This window comes from Citrus clementina, unplaced genomic scaffold, assembly GCF_000493195.1.
Source record: "Citrus clementina cultivar Clemenules unplaced genomic scaffold, Citrus_clementina_v1.0 scaffold_2, whole genome shotgun sequence".
Taxonomy (NCBI): Eukaryota; Viridiplantae; Streptophyta; class Magnoliopsida; order Sapindales; family Rutaceae; genus Citrus; species Citrus x clementina.
Genome location: NW_006262688.1, coordinates 3,281,985 through 3,297,644, shown reverse-complemented (window position 1 = coordinate 3,297,644; position 15,660 = coordinate 3,281,985). Strand labels below are relative to the sequence as shown.

The window sequence follows — 15,660 nt, the reverse complement described above, 5'->3', positions numbered from 1 at the left end:
ATCCGATTTGGCTTTTTCCGCTGAAGTGATTTAGGCTCTCAGATCACGATCTGTCACCACCACGCTTGTTAGATCACGAACCATCACTACCACGCTTGTTAGATCACGAGCCGTCACTACCACGCTTGTTAGATCATGAACTATACCAATGATCTTTCAGGGTATGACTCAGGTTTGATCTGCACTTGACGTGTGGGCGCCTTTTTCACCACTAAAGCAACTACCACGAGAAAATTTTTCTCTCAACAATAGAGAGAAAAATCTTTTTCTCTGATCTGTATAAAGTGGCTGCTCTCTTTCTTTTAAAGAAAATAAGCCTTTTTATATCCCTCTTTAGTGAAAACCCTAGGCTCCAAATAATGAAAATCAAAAGCCACGTTACTTGCTTTTTCTATAGGGGGCCCATCTTGTAAAATAATATAAAGCCCCTTACATACAAGCATATTAAATGGAGCCTCCCACTAAATGATATATTTAGGCTTTTGACCCAAATAACTAGTTATCTTGCTTATTAATCCAGTAGTGATGCAGTCAATTAAATGAGCTAACCCGGGGATCATTTGGGAACATACAATAGTGGCTACAATAATTAGGCCTGTAATTAAACTAGCCCAATTATTTAATTCCAAATCTACTCCACTAAAAGATTGGAACTGACTTCCATAATTGTATGGTCGAATATAAAGCCCCTTACATCCCAAGCACAATCATTTGTACCACATCGTTAATTAAATTGATATCTCAACTGTCCAATCAATTTAATAACATCTTGTTCCTTGATAATTACTGGTTTTCTCTAATGATCATTTTCAACATACTAAATATGTTGACACACTCTGGCCAGAGAATTCTATGATCAAGTGCCGCAAACCCATCAAGAGATGTGTTGTACAAATTCAATATTGTTAATCTATGACTCCAATACTCCTAATTGCTCCCACCAAGATACCGGGTAATCTTGCCACAATTGTGTGTCGTGCCCATTGGTAACTCAAATGAAATAACAATTACAATCATGAAATCATAACTAACTCAAGATTAAGATTACAGTGAAATCAATGCCTATGAGATTTAATAAGTCTGACAGTCATTTCAAGGTTAATTAAATCTTATATGTGATCCTGTTCAATGTAGTCGTACTACATCAATAAATTCATACATGATTAAGTCAAATCATTCAATGAATTCATTACAGTCTATACCTAAATAAAGTGCCCAACTTTATTTATCAACTACGAACTAAATTTATTTAATCATAAGATAACTTATATTTATGTCTTCTGTGAATCCACATGGTGATCACATAAATACATATAATATGATTAAATGGACTTTGATCAAAATATTAATACAATTAATATATTTGAATAAAATACCTCATTAATTTTATTAATTAGAAAAAATATTTATTATAATTAAATAAACACATATGCTTTTAAAGAGCATATTTTTCCAACAATCTCCCACTAGCTCTCAAAGCATATTTGGCATCTCATGCATGCCTATGGATTCTAAGTGCAAGTTAAAAGGTTTCCCAGGTATGGCCTTAGTAAAAGGAAGCTTGGAGATGAATGAAGCTAATATATGATGTAGATTGGATCAAAAATGGGCTAAAGGAAGCTTGAAAATGTAGAGAGAGAAACGGGTAGAGTTAGGTTTTTGATTTTGGGTTTTATGTGGAGAGTTGATGAAATGAAGTTTTGAGAACGAAAATTGAAGGAGTAATGGATGAATAATGATTTGGATGATTGATTTTAACAAGAAAATGAGTGAAAGATGAAGAATTTTGAGAGAGAAATGGAGAGGTACTGTTCACGCGTGAGAGACAATGATGAAATGATGAAAAACAAGTGAAGAAATCATGATGGAGAAGTGTTTAATGAAGATGAAATGCATGGGTATTAGTTTGAATGGTTGATTTGGGGATGAAAATGGATGAAAATGGAAGAAAATGAAGGTGAAAATGGATGGGTTGCTCACGGTTTTGAGTGAGAGAGAAAGCATGTGCAGAAAATTAACAAAGGAAGCAGAAGAAGCAAAAAAAATATTGCCACACCCGTGACCAAGCAGCTAGCCGCTTGCTCACGGGTTGGGGGAGATTTCCAAGCGGCTAGCCGCCTGGTTGCTATCTAGCTGCACCTTCGTTAATTTTCGGCCAATTTTAATCAATTTCGTGACCATTTTATGATCCCGAAACATCTCAAGAGCCAATTTAATGCATGATTCATGATTTTAAACATCCAAAAGATAATTAATTCAAACAAATAATCCATCCAACAAGCATACAATCATGAAGCATATAAGCATTCAAAACTTAATAAAATGCAGAAAGGTCAAATTTGGAATAAAAACTGTATTGATTGAGCCAGAATTAACATGCAAACTATATACCGTTGGAAATATAATTAAGTTAGCTTTCCAATAAATTTTACAGAGCTGGATTTGGAGTTCTCTAGAAGGAGTTATGACTAATTCATTACAGCTTGTGCAGACTTGGGATTTTCAACGACCCCTTTGTTTTCCAAACAATTTTAATAGATTCAATAATATAAATAGAGATGTTAATGCGAAAATTTCACCATCCCAAGTTCATGCCGAATTTTTGAAAATTGTTCTTCGCAAAGGGGTTTTGTAAAAATATCGGCAAGTTGTTTTTCCGTAGAGATAAATTCTAATGCAATATCACCTTTTTGAACATGTTCTCTCAAGAAATGATGCCTAATCTCTATATGCTTGGGCATTACATAATCATTAAAAATCAAACAAATTCATCATGATGAGTTGACAAGCTATCATCATATATATATAACCATGCATCATGATAAAGTACTCAATGCTAAACACAATGATAATTCAATCATGTAAACATACAAGTATACTTTCACAAATTCAAACTACTATCAATTTTTCATGATCCACTCAACATAATAAATAGACAAGATAAATTTATCCACTTCATGTTAATGCACTTAATGTTATGATACCAAATGAAATGTTAAATACTTACTAAGATTAAAAGACCATCACTTATAATCAATAAGGCAATAATTGTTACCAAAACAATTAAACCATCTTGCCTCATTATTTTTGCCTAGACCATGATCATCCTCACAAGCTTCATCAAGGAACTCTTCATCCTTCCTTGTTTGTGGTACCTACAAAAATATTCAAGTTGTGTGCTTTGGTACCCAAACATTCTTGGGTCCTTGAGTGTTAGCAATGGTTCCTTTTGGAACCCAAATACACTTGACTCCATAATATACATTTCTCTTAATTGGACATCTAAAACTTATATGACCATTTCCATTACAATAATGACAAACAATCTTATGATTACTTGTGGAGGTAGCCTTAACAAAATAATTTTTATAATATTTTTGTTTCAAGTTAGGCTTATACCCAAGTCCTCCATTTTCAAACACATATTTTTGAGTGCTTAGTAATTTTTCTAAGTTCTTTTGACCACTTGTGAATTTTAACACAATTTCGTTGAGCTAATTACTCTTTTTCTTAAGCACTTCATTTTCCTTCATCAATTCAACAACATGTGATTTTTCATGCTCATATGAAATACTTTGTTTGCATTTAAATGATGCAATTCTATCATGCAACATTTTATTATCTAACTCTAGTCCTTTAATCTTTTCATTTAATGAATCATTGCATTTTTGTAAAGCATCCTTTTCATTTTTCAAGTCATCTACATATGATTCTAGATGCTCATGTGAAGTGCTAGGTTTCTCATTTGACAATGCAACTCTATCATGCAATATTTTATTCTCTAATTCTAGGCATGTAATTTTTGCACTTAGAGATTCATTCTCATTTGTGAGCTTTACCATTTTCTTTTTAAGACATGCATTCTTTTTACTAATTTTTATCCAATTATCATGCAATTCTTTAAAAGCATCATATAATTCATCATAAGTAGAAAGATCATTTACCTCATCAAGTTCATCATCCGATTCATCTCCAATTGTCATGAGAGCTAGATTTGTCATTTCTTGATGCTCTTCATCATCACTTGTTTCCTCATCGCTATCATCCCATGTGGCTACCATTGCTCTCTCCATGAGCTTGTTGAGAAGAGGGCATTCCGTTCTTATATGACCAGGCTTCTTGCACTCATAACATTTGATTACTTCATTCTTCTCCTTTCGGTTCTTGAGGTCTCTAAATTTTCTTCGCTCACCGGATTTCTTAAAAAGTTTTCTAAGCCTCCTAGCCAGCATATCCATCTCCTCCTCATCCAGTTCGCTTTCCTCATCACTTTCATGTTTCAAGGCTTTGAGAGCAATGTTTTTCTTCTTCTCCTCATTGCCTCTTTCGGCTGCCAAGTCTTCCTCATAAGAAATAAGAGAACCAATTAAATCATCAATAGGTAATACATTTAAATCTTTGGCTTCCTCAATGGCATTTCTTTTTGGTCTCCATTCCTTAGGTAGCGACCTAATGATTTTCTTAACTTTCTCACTATTTGAAAAGGTCTTTTCTACGGCTCCTAGAGTGTTCATTATGTCCGTAAATCTAGTATACATAGAATACACACTCTCATTTTATTCCATTTGAAACAATTCATATTGTCGAGTGTACCTACTAATTTTAGACTCTTTCACTTGATTCGTGCCTTCATAAACAACTTCAAGTTTGTGCCAAATTTCATTAGCACTTTCACAACTAGATACTCTATGAAATTCTTTTTTATCTAGTGCACAAAACAAGGCATTCATAGCTTTGGAGTTTAGAGAAGCTTTTCTCTTTTCCAATTCATTCCATTCCCTTGAAGCTTTTGGAATATCTTCCTCAACTTCGTTTTTAGTCAAAGGCATAAATGGACCATCACAAACAATTTCCCAAATTTCATAATCTAAAGCTTGTAAATAGATTCTCATCCTAGTTTTCCAATATGGGTAGTCATTACCGTCAAAGAACGGTGGTCTAATTGTGGATTGTCCTTCCCTAAAGGTTGAGTCACTATGGGTTGCCATGGATATTTAACTCTAGACGGTTAAGTCGACACAAGAGCACCTCGCTTTGATACCAAATGAAATGCAAGTTATGCAACCCAAGAAGGGAGGTGAATTGAGATTTTAAAATTTATGCAATACAATTCGCACAACAATTTAATCTATTGCCTTAATCAAATCAAAACAATAAATTCAATCAAGCACAATATTAAAAGAGTAAAGGAAGAGAAAACGAACACAAGGATTTTTATGTGGTTCGACTATCCCCACCTACGTCCACGCCTCCAAGCTCACCTGGCTTGATGATTTCACTATTCAAGCCTCTCAAGGCTTCAAATATTTACAATTGACTTCCAAGGTGTCAATGAACCTTTACAACAAGAGATTATATCCCCAATCTCTTCACCCCAAGTGTTTTCCACACTTGTACATTCGCAAATTGATGAGAAATGAAATTCACAGCAATAAAACTCTTTATAAGAGTGAATAACAAATTATAGCTCAATAATGATTCAATAAATGATGATTTGCAAAATGGAAGCTCAATATATGTTATATGATCTTATATTTGCTTGTGTTCATCTTTAAAATGAAGTTGGAGTTGAGTTTTTATAGTGAAAGCCCGAAAACTAGCCGTTATAGGCAAATTCCAGCGCCCAAGCGGCTAGCTGCTTGTTTATCCGGCTCGCCGCTCAGGAACAGTGATATTACTGTTATTTTTGAATTTTGCTACAGTAATACTGTTCACTAAAATTACACTTTGGCCTAAAACTTTTTATAATTATATTATGGCCCAAAACGTTAGAAAACTTTACAAATATGTCCAATTTCAGAACTTCCTAAGAATAGTTGTCTTTCCCAAACTTTTTAAAATTATGATATGGCCCCAAAGATTTTTTTGTTTCGTACAAAGGTCCTTTTCAACATAATACCTATATTTTTCAAAGTTCTCAAAATCTTTCACTTTAGTCCAAAATATTTATAAATTATAGTATGACCCAAAACATTTCAAATGTTTGTAAAAGCATCCAACTCCAAAATTTAATACTTATTTAAAATCAAAGATTTAAAATCTTAGCATTTAAGTCCAAATTACTTAAATCCACAAAATACTTTACTTTATAAAAATAAAACCTTTTAGTTTATGAAAAGTATTTAATTAAATTAATTTCTTGAGCTTCTCAAATGCTAAATCAAACATCAATTAAATCATACCGGCTTTACAAGAATTTATCGCACTAATTTGTTCGTTGAGCTCTAAACGATATTCTTGATGTTGTCGTTGTCCGTTGAGTGTATTCAATCTTGATTTCACTTGATTCACTTGTATAAATATTATCCTTAAAAAACTAGTGAAAATGTGAAATACAATATTTATTAAATCACTCAATACATATGTTTGTTATCATCAAAATTACATTATGTATAGCCTTTTAAGCTAACAAGAAGCTACCAATGGGATGACCCACATTTATATAAACTGTGCCCAGACCAAGTAATACGAAGATGTGCTGTAGAAGGAGAGATTCCCCATATACTGGAGTCATGTCATGCTGCAGCATATGGAGGACATTTTGGTGGTCACAGAACAGCTGCTAAAGTATTGCAATCAGGTTATTACTAGCCAACTATTTTTAAAGTTGCTTATGAGTTTGTTAAATGTTGTGACAGGTGTCAAAGGACAGGGAACATAACTAGCAGACATGAAATGCCATTGACCAACATACTGAAAGTGGAAGTTTTTTATGTATGGGGAATAGATTTAATGGGACCTTTCTCCCAATCCTTTGAGAACTTATATATCCTTGTTGCTGTGTATTATGTCTCCAAGTGGGTAGAATTTGCAGCATTACCTACCAATGATGCAAAAACAGTGGTGGCTTTTCTTCAGAAAAATATTTTTTTCCAGATTTGGCACTCCTAGAGCAATTATTAGTGATGAGGGTACACATTTTTGCAACAAAGTCTTTGCTGCAGCAATGGTAAAATATGGAGTCAAACACAAGGTAGCTACAACATATCACCCACAATCTAATGGTCAGGCTGAAGTGTCCAACAGAGAGATTAAAAAGATCTTAGAAAAAGTGGTGAACCCAATAAGGAATGATTGGTCTTTACACTTACATGATTCTCTATGGGCCTACATACAAAACTCCATTCGACATGTCCCCTTATCAAATTATTTATGGAAAGGCTTGTCATTTGCCACTAGAGCTAGAGCATAAAGCACATTGGGCACTGAAGAAATTAAATTGGGATATTCATGCTGCAGCAGAGCAAAGAAAGCTTCAGCTTTGTGAGCTTGATGAATTACGGCTATTTTCATATGAAAATGCAAGAATTTATAAAGAGAAGACGAAACACTGGCACGACAAGCATATTCAACACAGGCAATTTAGCCCTGGACAATTAGTATTGCTCCACAACACAAGACTAAGATTATTTTCGGGAAAGCTCAAGTCACGATGGTCTGTCCCGTTTAAGCTGCTCAAATTTTATCCTCATGGAGCTGTTGATCTTTTAGATGAACAAACAGGTCAAGAATTCAAGGTTAATGGACACAGGGTTAAGCACTATATACATCAAGCAGCAGATTGTTCAAAGGAGGTGTTACTCCTTAAAGAACCCAGCTATTGAGCAATGAAAGAATGTCAGACTAAATGACCTTAAATCAAGCGCTCCATGGGAGGCAACCCATTGGGGAGACAGCCACTTCAAACCAATTTTGATATCCTTTGGTTTTGTAGACAGCTCTCCCTCTTTACCATCTTATTTAATTTTTTTTTATGTTAGCCATTTACTTTTATCCTTTTACATTATTGCATTCTTTATATTCACTTTAATTTGATCTATTTATAATTTTACCGTTACAGTAAATTAAAAGCTGGAGCCTTTCACTTTCCGTTGGAGATAAAATCGTGACAGATGGATGCATGGATATGGATAGAAATTGCGGAAACAAATCTCCGAAATTAAAGCTTTAATTTCATTGGCCGATAATTTTGGGGATATGCACATTTAATTCAAATATTTTATTCCCTCAATTATCTCTAGTTACCGTATTTATCTTCAAATTAAAGTCCATTATAAAAATGAGTCACTGTGCTGAGTGCTCTACGCCACTATTCCCTATCTCCTTCGCAAATACAACTCTAACAATTCTTAAACTCTTCTACTCTTTTTACTCTCAGGCACATTAGCTTCAATTTGTTATTGCTACAACAATGCCGAGGTATAAGAAAACAGCCAGCTACCTCAAAGATCCGTCACGCTTCTAGAGCTACCACACCGAAGAAAAATATGAAGAATTCATAGAGCCGCGTAAGATTCTGAAAGAGAAAAGGTTTCAATTTCCATAACAACTCACTGGAATTGTACAAACAATTCATAATGCTGCAGCAAAGCGAGGATGGTTAGAGTTTTGCAATCACCCTCGTGATCCTGTGCTTCAAGTAGTCAAAGAATTTTACACCAATTTGGTAAGCGCTGATCAGCACAACATTTGGGTAAGAAACACACTTGTTCTATTAGACTCCCGAGTTATAAATGCTTTTCATAATTTACCTGCTAAAATTAATTGTAAGTATGCCAAGTTGCGTGATAAATTGACCCCAAAAAAGTGGACCACTATTTTCACAACTCTTACCATAGAAGGGGCATCATGGGCTAACGAGGAAGAGCGTGTAGTTAATAGGATAGATTTGAAACCTATTGCTAAGGTGTGGGTGAAATTTTTGAAATCTAGGCTCATGCCCACCACTCATACTACAACGGTTTCGCAAGAGAGATTGGTTTTGTTATATGTCCTTGTTCGAGGGCTTCCCATAGATGTGGGTAGCATCATTGCAAAAGAAATCCGAGAGTGTGCAGTCAAGACTCACCGAACTACTGCCTTGCTATTTCCCTCACTTGTCACCAGCATTTGTGTAGTTTCAGGTGTTCGTCTTGACGCCAGAGATGACCATGTCAAGAATGATGGTGCCTTTACGGCACGAACCATTGAGAGAGTTGCTGGTGAGAGTGCTGGAACAACCACTGAACCAGCTGCTGTGACAGGAGCAAGACGAGCTCTTGGCTTAGAACAGACCATCCAGGCACTCAGCATAAGTATAACTCAATGTGCGGAAGCACAGCAGCGGGAGAACGATCGGTTTTGGAACTATCTCCAGCACCTGGATAACCAACTACACCAATTTGCTCTTGCCAGGTCTGTTCATGAGCCCCATGTTCAGCCTTAAGTAAAAGATACCTCTAGATAAGATTACATTATAGTTACTACTACAACAACTCTGATCTGGCATGGTTTGAGTAATTGGGTGTCATAATTACAATTGATTGACATTCACATGAAAGATAAATGTTACAATGAGGAGGTTGAATATTCCCTAGTTTGTCAAATCCTAAAATTATCACAGTTGAGTATGTGAAAGTTTTGTTACCCCATTTATAAATGAAGTATTCTCACTGCTGAAATTCATGAGTCCCTTAGTGATGTTATAGCATATCTGGAATTCAACCGAAAGAGCACACACACACTATGGATAGAAATAAGCTTAAGTCTAGAACTGATTTACTATGGGCATTTTGTATGATTGGGATTGTGATATGAAGGTGGAAGAATCCTTGCAAATTTGATAAAAGAGCTAAAGTTGTGTGCATGTTTGTTTGCGGGAAATGTTAGTATGTGTCATTACCTGAGGGCAAGCAATGGTTTAAGTTTGGGAGTGTGATAACTCTAGGAAATGAGAGTTATTACATCAATTCTAGACTTGAATCAAGGTCACTTAGAGAATAAATAAGGTGTTTTTATTACATTTTGGTTACCTTTTGCATAAACATTCATTTTAGTTGAGTCTTAATAAGTTTTGCTTGAATCATAGTAATTTGTGCTAAAAATAGGTTTTAAATTCATGAGAGGATGTTGGGGCATTAGAAGAGCAAGAGGAGGAAGGAAGATGGCCATAAAAGAAGTAAAACACAATCGGGAGTAATGCAATGTTGTTGAGGATGTTAAAGCAACTTGTGCTGTAGCAATCTGGAAATAAATGCAGGAGAAAACTTAGGCGCGGGTCAGCACATGTTTCCTAATTTCTCGCATGCACGCTCATGGGCTTTGGTTTAACCTAATTTGCAATATAAAAAGGAGAGGTTTACCACAAAAAAAGGCGGCAAGGAATTATCATTAGAATAATTAGAAGGAACGAAGAAGAGGAAGATCAGAATTGAAGAGTGTTGTTTCGGCACATTGGAGAATCGTGCAGAATTACTTGGCTTTGATTTTCACCGTGCTCAACTTATATTTATCTTCTTCCTTTAATTGATTTGATGTATTCCGAGACCAATATGTTTATGTTTATTTTTCTCATCCAGATTATGAACTAAATTAACTTGTAGTTGAGTGACAAATAATCCAATGGGTTCTTAACTGTTCTTATATGTGGTTATGGTATTGCTGTAGCATTCTACTCTAATAGCTAACTGTTATTTCGATTGACCACCCATTTAATAGTTTCAGTTAAGATAGAGCAGCAAACGGGCATGTCTTAGTGGACATTATTAGAGTATTACTTGTTCCTAAGTCGAGTTTCCTGAATTAGGTTATCCTGAATCTCATAAGGGCAATACTTGAAGTTAAGATTTATGATACTCTAGACATAGTTGTTCACCTTGTAGGGTAGAAAGATTAAAGGTTATAATGTCGTACCATAAATATATGAGCAACTGGTTATTGTTAGTAGATTTAAAGGTATGAGACTTCCAACATGCGATAGCTGAGGATGCCGATTTATTCTGCCCGGTGCTGCAGCACTTATTCTAACAACTAGTGCTAATTTGGTAAACAACAGTCACCCCACTAGGAAAGTTTGATCATTCAACTACTATATTCGCAATTGAATCTTAGACACAGTTAATCTAGTTTATTTCATTACAATATTGTCTTATTTAGTTCTTATTTCAATTATTGATTATGATAGAAATTATTTGACAATTGTTTGTTTTGGTTTCAAGTTGAGTTGCGTTATTGTGAGTGCTATAGCATTTTGAATAACATCAATCCATGTGGAGACGATCTTGATTACTTATCACTTTATTACTTGTTGTGTATACTTGCACATTGGCATTGATAGTTATTGCTTATAAAATTAACCAACACTAGACTTTATTAGAATACATAGATTCCATTTCTTGATTCATGGCTTTTTTTTCAAAATTCAACATTTCTATCTATTAGAGCTTCGTTGTAGCTAGTGGGATCTTGTACATGTTCATCTGAGATAGCAGTATATGTTTCTCCCAATAACATGTATCTCACAGGTAACCTAGTTACCCTCCCACTACGACGAGGTTCTAAAAGTGATGGTTGTTCAGGGATAATCCTGTGTTAATCATCTGGTTGTTGAATATCAACCTGATCACCTGACAGTTCTGCAAGTATTACCTTACTCTTAGGTTTGAAGTTATTCATATAGTCTTCTTCGAGGGAAGTGAAATGTGTGCTCACGATCACTTTCCAGTGCTAGTCCCCAAAAAGAGATTGGTAATGACGAATAACTAAGTATAGATCTCACCATATCTAAAAGAGTTCTATTTCTTCTTTCAGCTACCCCATTTTGTTGTGGTGTTCCCGGGGCAGTCAATTGAGATATAATCTCATTTTCAACCGGATACTCTTTGAAATCTCCTGAGAGAAATTCACCACCTCGATCAGATCGAAGTGTTTTTATGTTCTTATCTAATTGCTTTTCTGTCTCAGCTCTATACTCTTTGAATTTCTTAAGAGCTTCAGACTTATGACGCATCAGATAAGCATAACCGTATCTCAAGTAATCATCAGTGAAAGTGATGAAATACTCACAACCTCCTCGAGCTTGTACATTGATTGGTCCACATACACCTGTATGTACCAATTCAAGTGGTACTGTTGCACGTACTCCTTTGGCCGAGAATGGCCTTTTGGTCATTTTTCCTTCTAAACATGATTCACAGAGTGGCAATGATTCATTTTCTAATAGACCCAAGAGCCCATCTTTGATCATTCTCTGTATCTTATTATGGATGATATGACCTAAACATAAATGCCAGAGGTAACATTGGTTGGAAGAAATATTTCTTTTCTTAGATAAATGTGTATGCTCATCATTATTGATCATTGTGTCATGCATAGAATGAATCATTGGACTTAAATGATATAAATTATCTTCCAATGTACCAGAACAAATAAGTCTCTTATTATGAAAAATAGAAACAGAGGATCCAAAATTTACAGTGTACCCTTGCTTTGACAAACAAGCTACTGAAATTAAATTCCTCTTAATGTTTGGAACATAAAGACAATTATTCAAAACTAAAGTCTTATTATTAAAAGATAATAAAACAGATCTAGTCTTCACTGCTGACACGAACTGTCCTGTCCCTAGCTGTAGCTTGACGCTTCCTTCACTTATTTTCCTAGTTTCCTGAAACCAATAAAGTGAATTACAAATATGATTAGTTGCTCCTGAATCCAACACCCAAGTGTCAATAGGATTCTGAACTAAACATGCCTCAATTACAAAAAGATTTCCCATACCTGATTTCACAATCTTAGGGCAATCATCTTTCTAGTGATATTTCTGTCCACACTTGAAGCATTTGCCTTTCGGCTTGCCATCTTGTGTGGTAGACGGTTTGTTTTTTCCATCTTTCTTCTTACCTTTGCCTTTTGACTTAGGTCTAGAAGAAGAACCTTTTTCAGCAATATTTATGCTTCCCAGAGATTTCTCAGCACAATAGATCTCTTTAGCAGAATGAAGTTTGTTCATCAATTTAGTTAAGGTCATGTTTCTTTTGTTCATGTTATAATTGACCTTAAACTCCTTGAATGTTTATGGCAGAGATTCTAGCACAATGTCAATCTTTAATTTACATCGATTTGTTCATCTCAGCCTCATTCAAATAGTCTATCATTTTGAGGACATGATCATGAACTCTTGTGCCCTTCCCCATTTTACTGTTCATAATTCCTTTCAGCGCTGCTTGTCTCGCGGAGCAAGTACTCTGCCCGAACATCTGTTGGAGGCTATCCATTATTTCAGTGGCAGTCTCCAAGTTCTGATGTTTGGTCTGCAAAATATTAGAAATCGAGGCTAAAATGTAGCATTTTGCCATTTCATTGGCCTTTTGCCATTTCTCATAAAGACTCCTCTGATTTCTATGAGCATCATCCGTTGGAACTGGAGGGCATGACTGGGTTAAGACATATTTATAATTTTCAGCAGTCAGGACAATGAATAGATTTCTTTTCCAATCTATATAGTTCTCTCCAGTGAATTTGTTTTGACTCAGAATAATAGTAAGTGGGCTCAGTGAAGATATTTTTTGAAAAATAAAACATCCATGCATAAATAATTTGAAATAATATTCACAATAAATGACAAAAATGCATTAAACCATAAATGCATTTTAATTTATTGTAACGATAATCTAGTACCGCTTTGACAAGCTATCCGTTGGGGAAATCATGGCTACACTTACTAGACCCAATTATCCATTGGATTATTTACTTTCATGTAGAGACATGATAAATAATTCTCGTTATTTTTTTGGGCCTAAATTTGTTAATAGAGCTTCTTTGGGAAGGTTAATAACAAATTTTAGTTGAGTGTATAACCATTATTTCAATCTAGATATTTTTCATATCAATAGTCACCGTTGGGGTGAACAATCGATTGAAAAATATTTTATCTTTGAAGAAGTTCATCAAATAAAATATCTAATATATATACCCTCCGAAGAGAGCATCACCGTATCATGAAGTCGAGGTATATATATAATTTTATTATTGAACTAACAATGGAACTCGTGGGAAAATTATCTTGAATTTTCCCTCTCCCACTCAATATTTTAAAATTGGTTTTTTTTTTCTTTTAAAACATACATATTGTTAATTGCATGCTTCCTATAATATTATCTAGATGATATCCAATATTATTAAGCATACGCAAATTTCAAACAATATAATGAGATTTATAATTAATGAATGATATGTACCATTATGCATAGAGTGGCACTACCTATCCTATATGACATGTTATCGTGACATGTTATCATCCAAAACATAGCATATAGAAAAATAATTAAATAATCTTAATTCATGACTTTCCTAAAATGGAAAAATACATTAACCCTAAGCCTAATCTTCATTGGGCTTCTTGTCAATGTCCATCTTCCATAAGCTTGTCTTTGGAAATTTGGCTTTTAAATTTATTATTGGTCCAACTTTAATTTTGAAGAATATAAATAAATAATTAAATTTTTTTTAATTAAAATAAAACTTCTGGACCAAAAATAAATTTAATGTGTTCAATTTTATCTATGCATTTTAATCCATTAAGCCCAATTGAAATTGGGCCTAAAACTAGGATTCATTAAGCCCAAAACTATGTTTGAACTTAAATGCAAAAAATTAAAATTTTTTGCCCACAAGAAAGAATATGAAACTATAGGGACCTCCATGATAAAAAACATAAAACCCTAAAATCACATTTTTCTTTTCCTTCTCCCTAGCCGCCATCTCCACAATCCAGCCACCGTTCAGATGCCAGCCGACCTCCGACGCATCTCCAACACCGAGCCACCCGCCGCTGCCTCGCTGGAAACGCACCAAACCCACGCGCGCAACTGGAAGCCCTTTGCTTCCGCTGCTGGTAGCGTTGCAGCACGCGCTGCAACTACTGGCCCCGCGCACGCTGCAGTTGCTGCCTATGCAGCGAGCGCTTGCTAGCAGCGTGTGCTGCCGGCCGCGCGTTGCTAGACGCTTCGTGTGTGACGTGCACCGTTGGTTGCCGCTGAAATTTCCGTCCTTCGTTGCATTGATCTGTCCTCGCGTGATTATTCTCCAGCGATTTACAAATTTTTTACACCAATTTTGGCTTACAAAATTTCTATTGCAGTAAAATAAATCAAGAGGGAAACATGGTGATAATAAACAACCCCTCTTGTTACAGATCCAAAGGAAAAATACAGCAGAAAATCTAACCATGAATTAAGACAAACAAAAACATGTTTTATTCATATATTAAACAAATAATATATATCTGAATAAATTGTGCCACTCTAATACATAAATTTCAAGATTGATTTCATACAATATTTTTATATATTAATATGAGATGGCTCTGATACCAATTGTTGGAGAAAAATATAGTTTTTAAAATTTAATAAAAACTTTTAGGATTGCTCCAATATATAAGAATTTGTAATCTAGAAATCCTACCTTGAAAATCCGATTTGGCTTTTTCCGCTAAAGTGATTTAGGCTCCCAGATCACGATCCGTCACCACCACTCCTATTAGATCACGATCCGTCACCACCACTCCTGTTAGATCACGATCCGTCACCACCATGCATGTTAGATCACGAACTGTCACTATCACGCTTGTTAGATCACGAACTGTACCAATGATCTTCCAGGTTATGACTCAGGTTTGATCTGCACTTGACGTTTGGGCGCCTTTTTCACCACTAAAGCAACTACCACGAGAAAATTTTTCTCTCAACAATAGAGAGAAAAATCTTTTTCTCTGATCTGTATAAAGTGGCTGCTCTCTTTCTTTTAAAGAAAATAAGCCTTTTTATATCCCTCTTTAGTGAAAACTCTAGGCTCCAAATAATGAAAATCAAAAGCCACGTTACTTGCTTTTTCTATAGGGGG

The 15,660-nt window shown here is 35.0% G+C and overlaps 1 protein-coding gene across 1 annotated transcript; it reads right to left on the bottom strand.

Moving 5' to 3' along the window:
* Positions 1–12,869: 12,869 nt before the first annotated feature.
* LOC112100800 lies at positions 12,870–14,520 on the bottom strand. The gene is made up of 2 exons (XM_024190635.1): positions 14,491–14,520; positions 12,870–13,193 (listed from the first exon to the last, which is right to left on the bottom strand). Exons 1-2 carry the CDS (start codon positions 14,518–14,520, stop codon positions 12,870–12,872), a joined length of 354 nt encoding a protein of 117 aa, XP_024046403.1.
* Positions 14,521–15,660: the final 1,140 nt, after the last annotated feature.

What these genes read in the sequence shown, in the direction of transcription:
- LOC112100800 (XM_024190635.1), bottom strand. Translation starts at nt 14,520, where the DNA reads ATGGCGGCTAGGGAGAAGGAAAAGAAAAAT. An exon ending in GGGAGAAGGAAAAGAAAAAT is followed by an intron (nt 13,194 to 14,490) that starts GTGATTTTAGGG and finishes GTCTTAACCCAG; the next exon opens with TCATGCCCTCCAGTTCCAAC.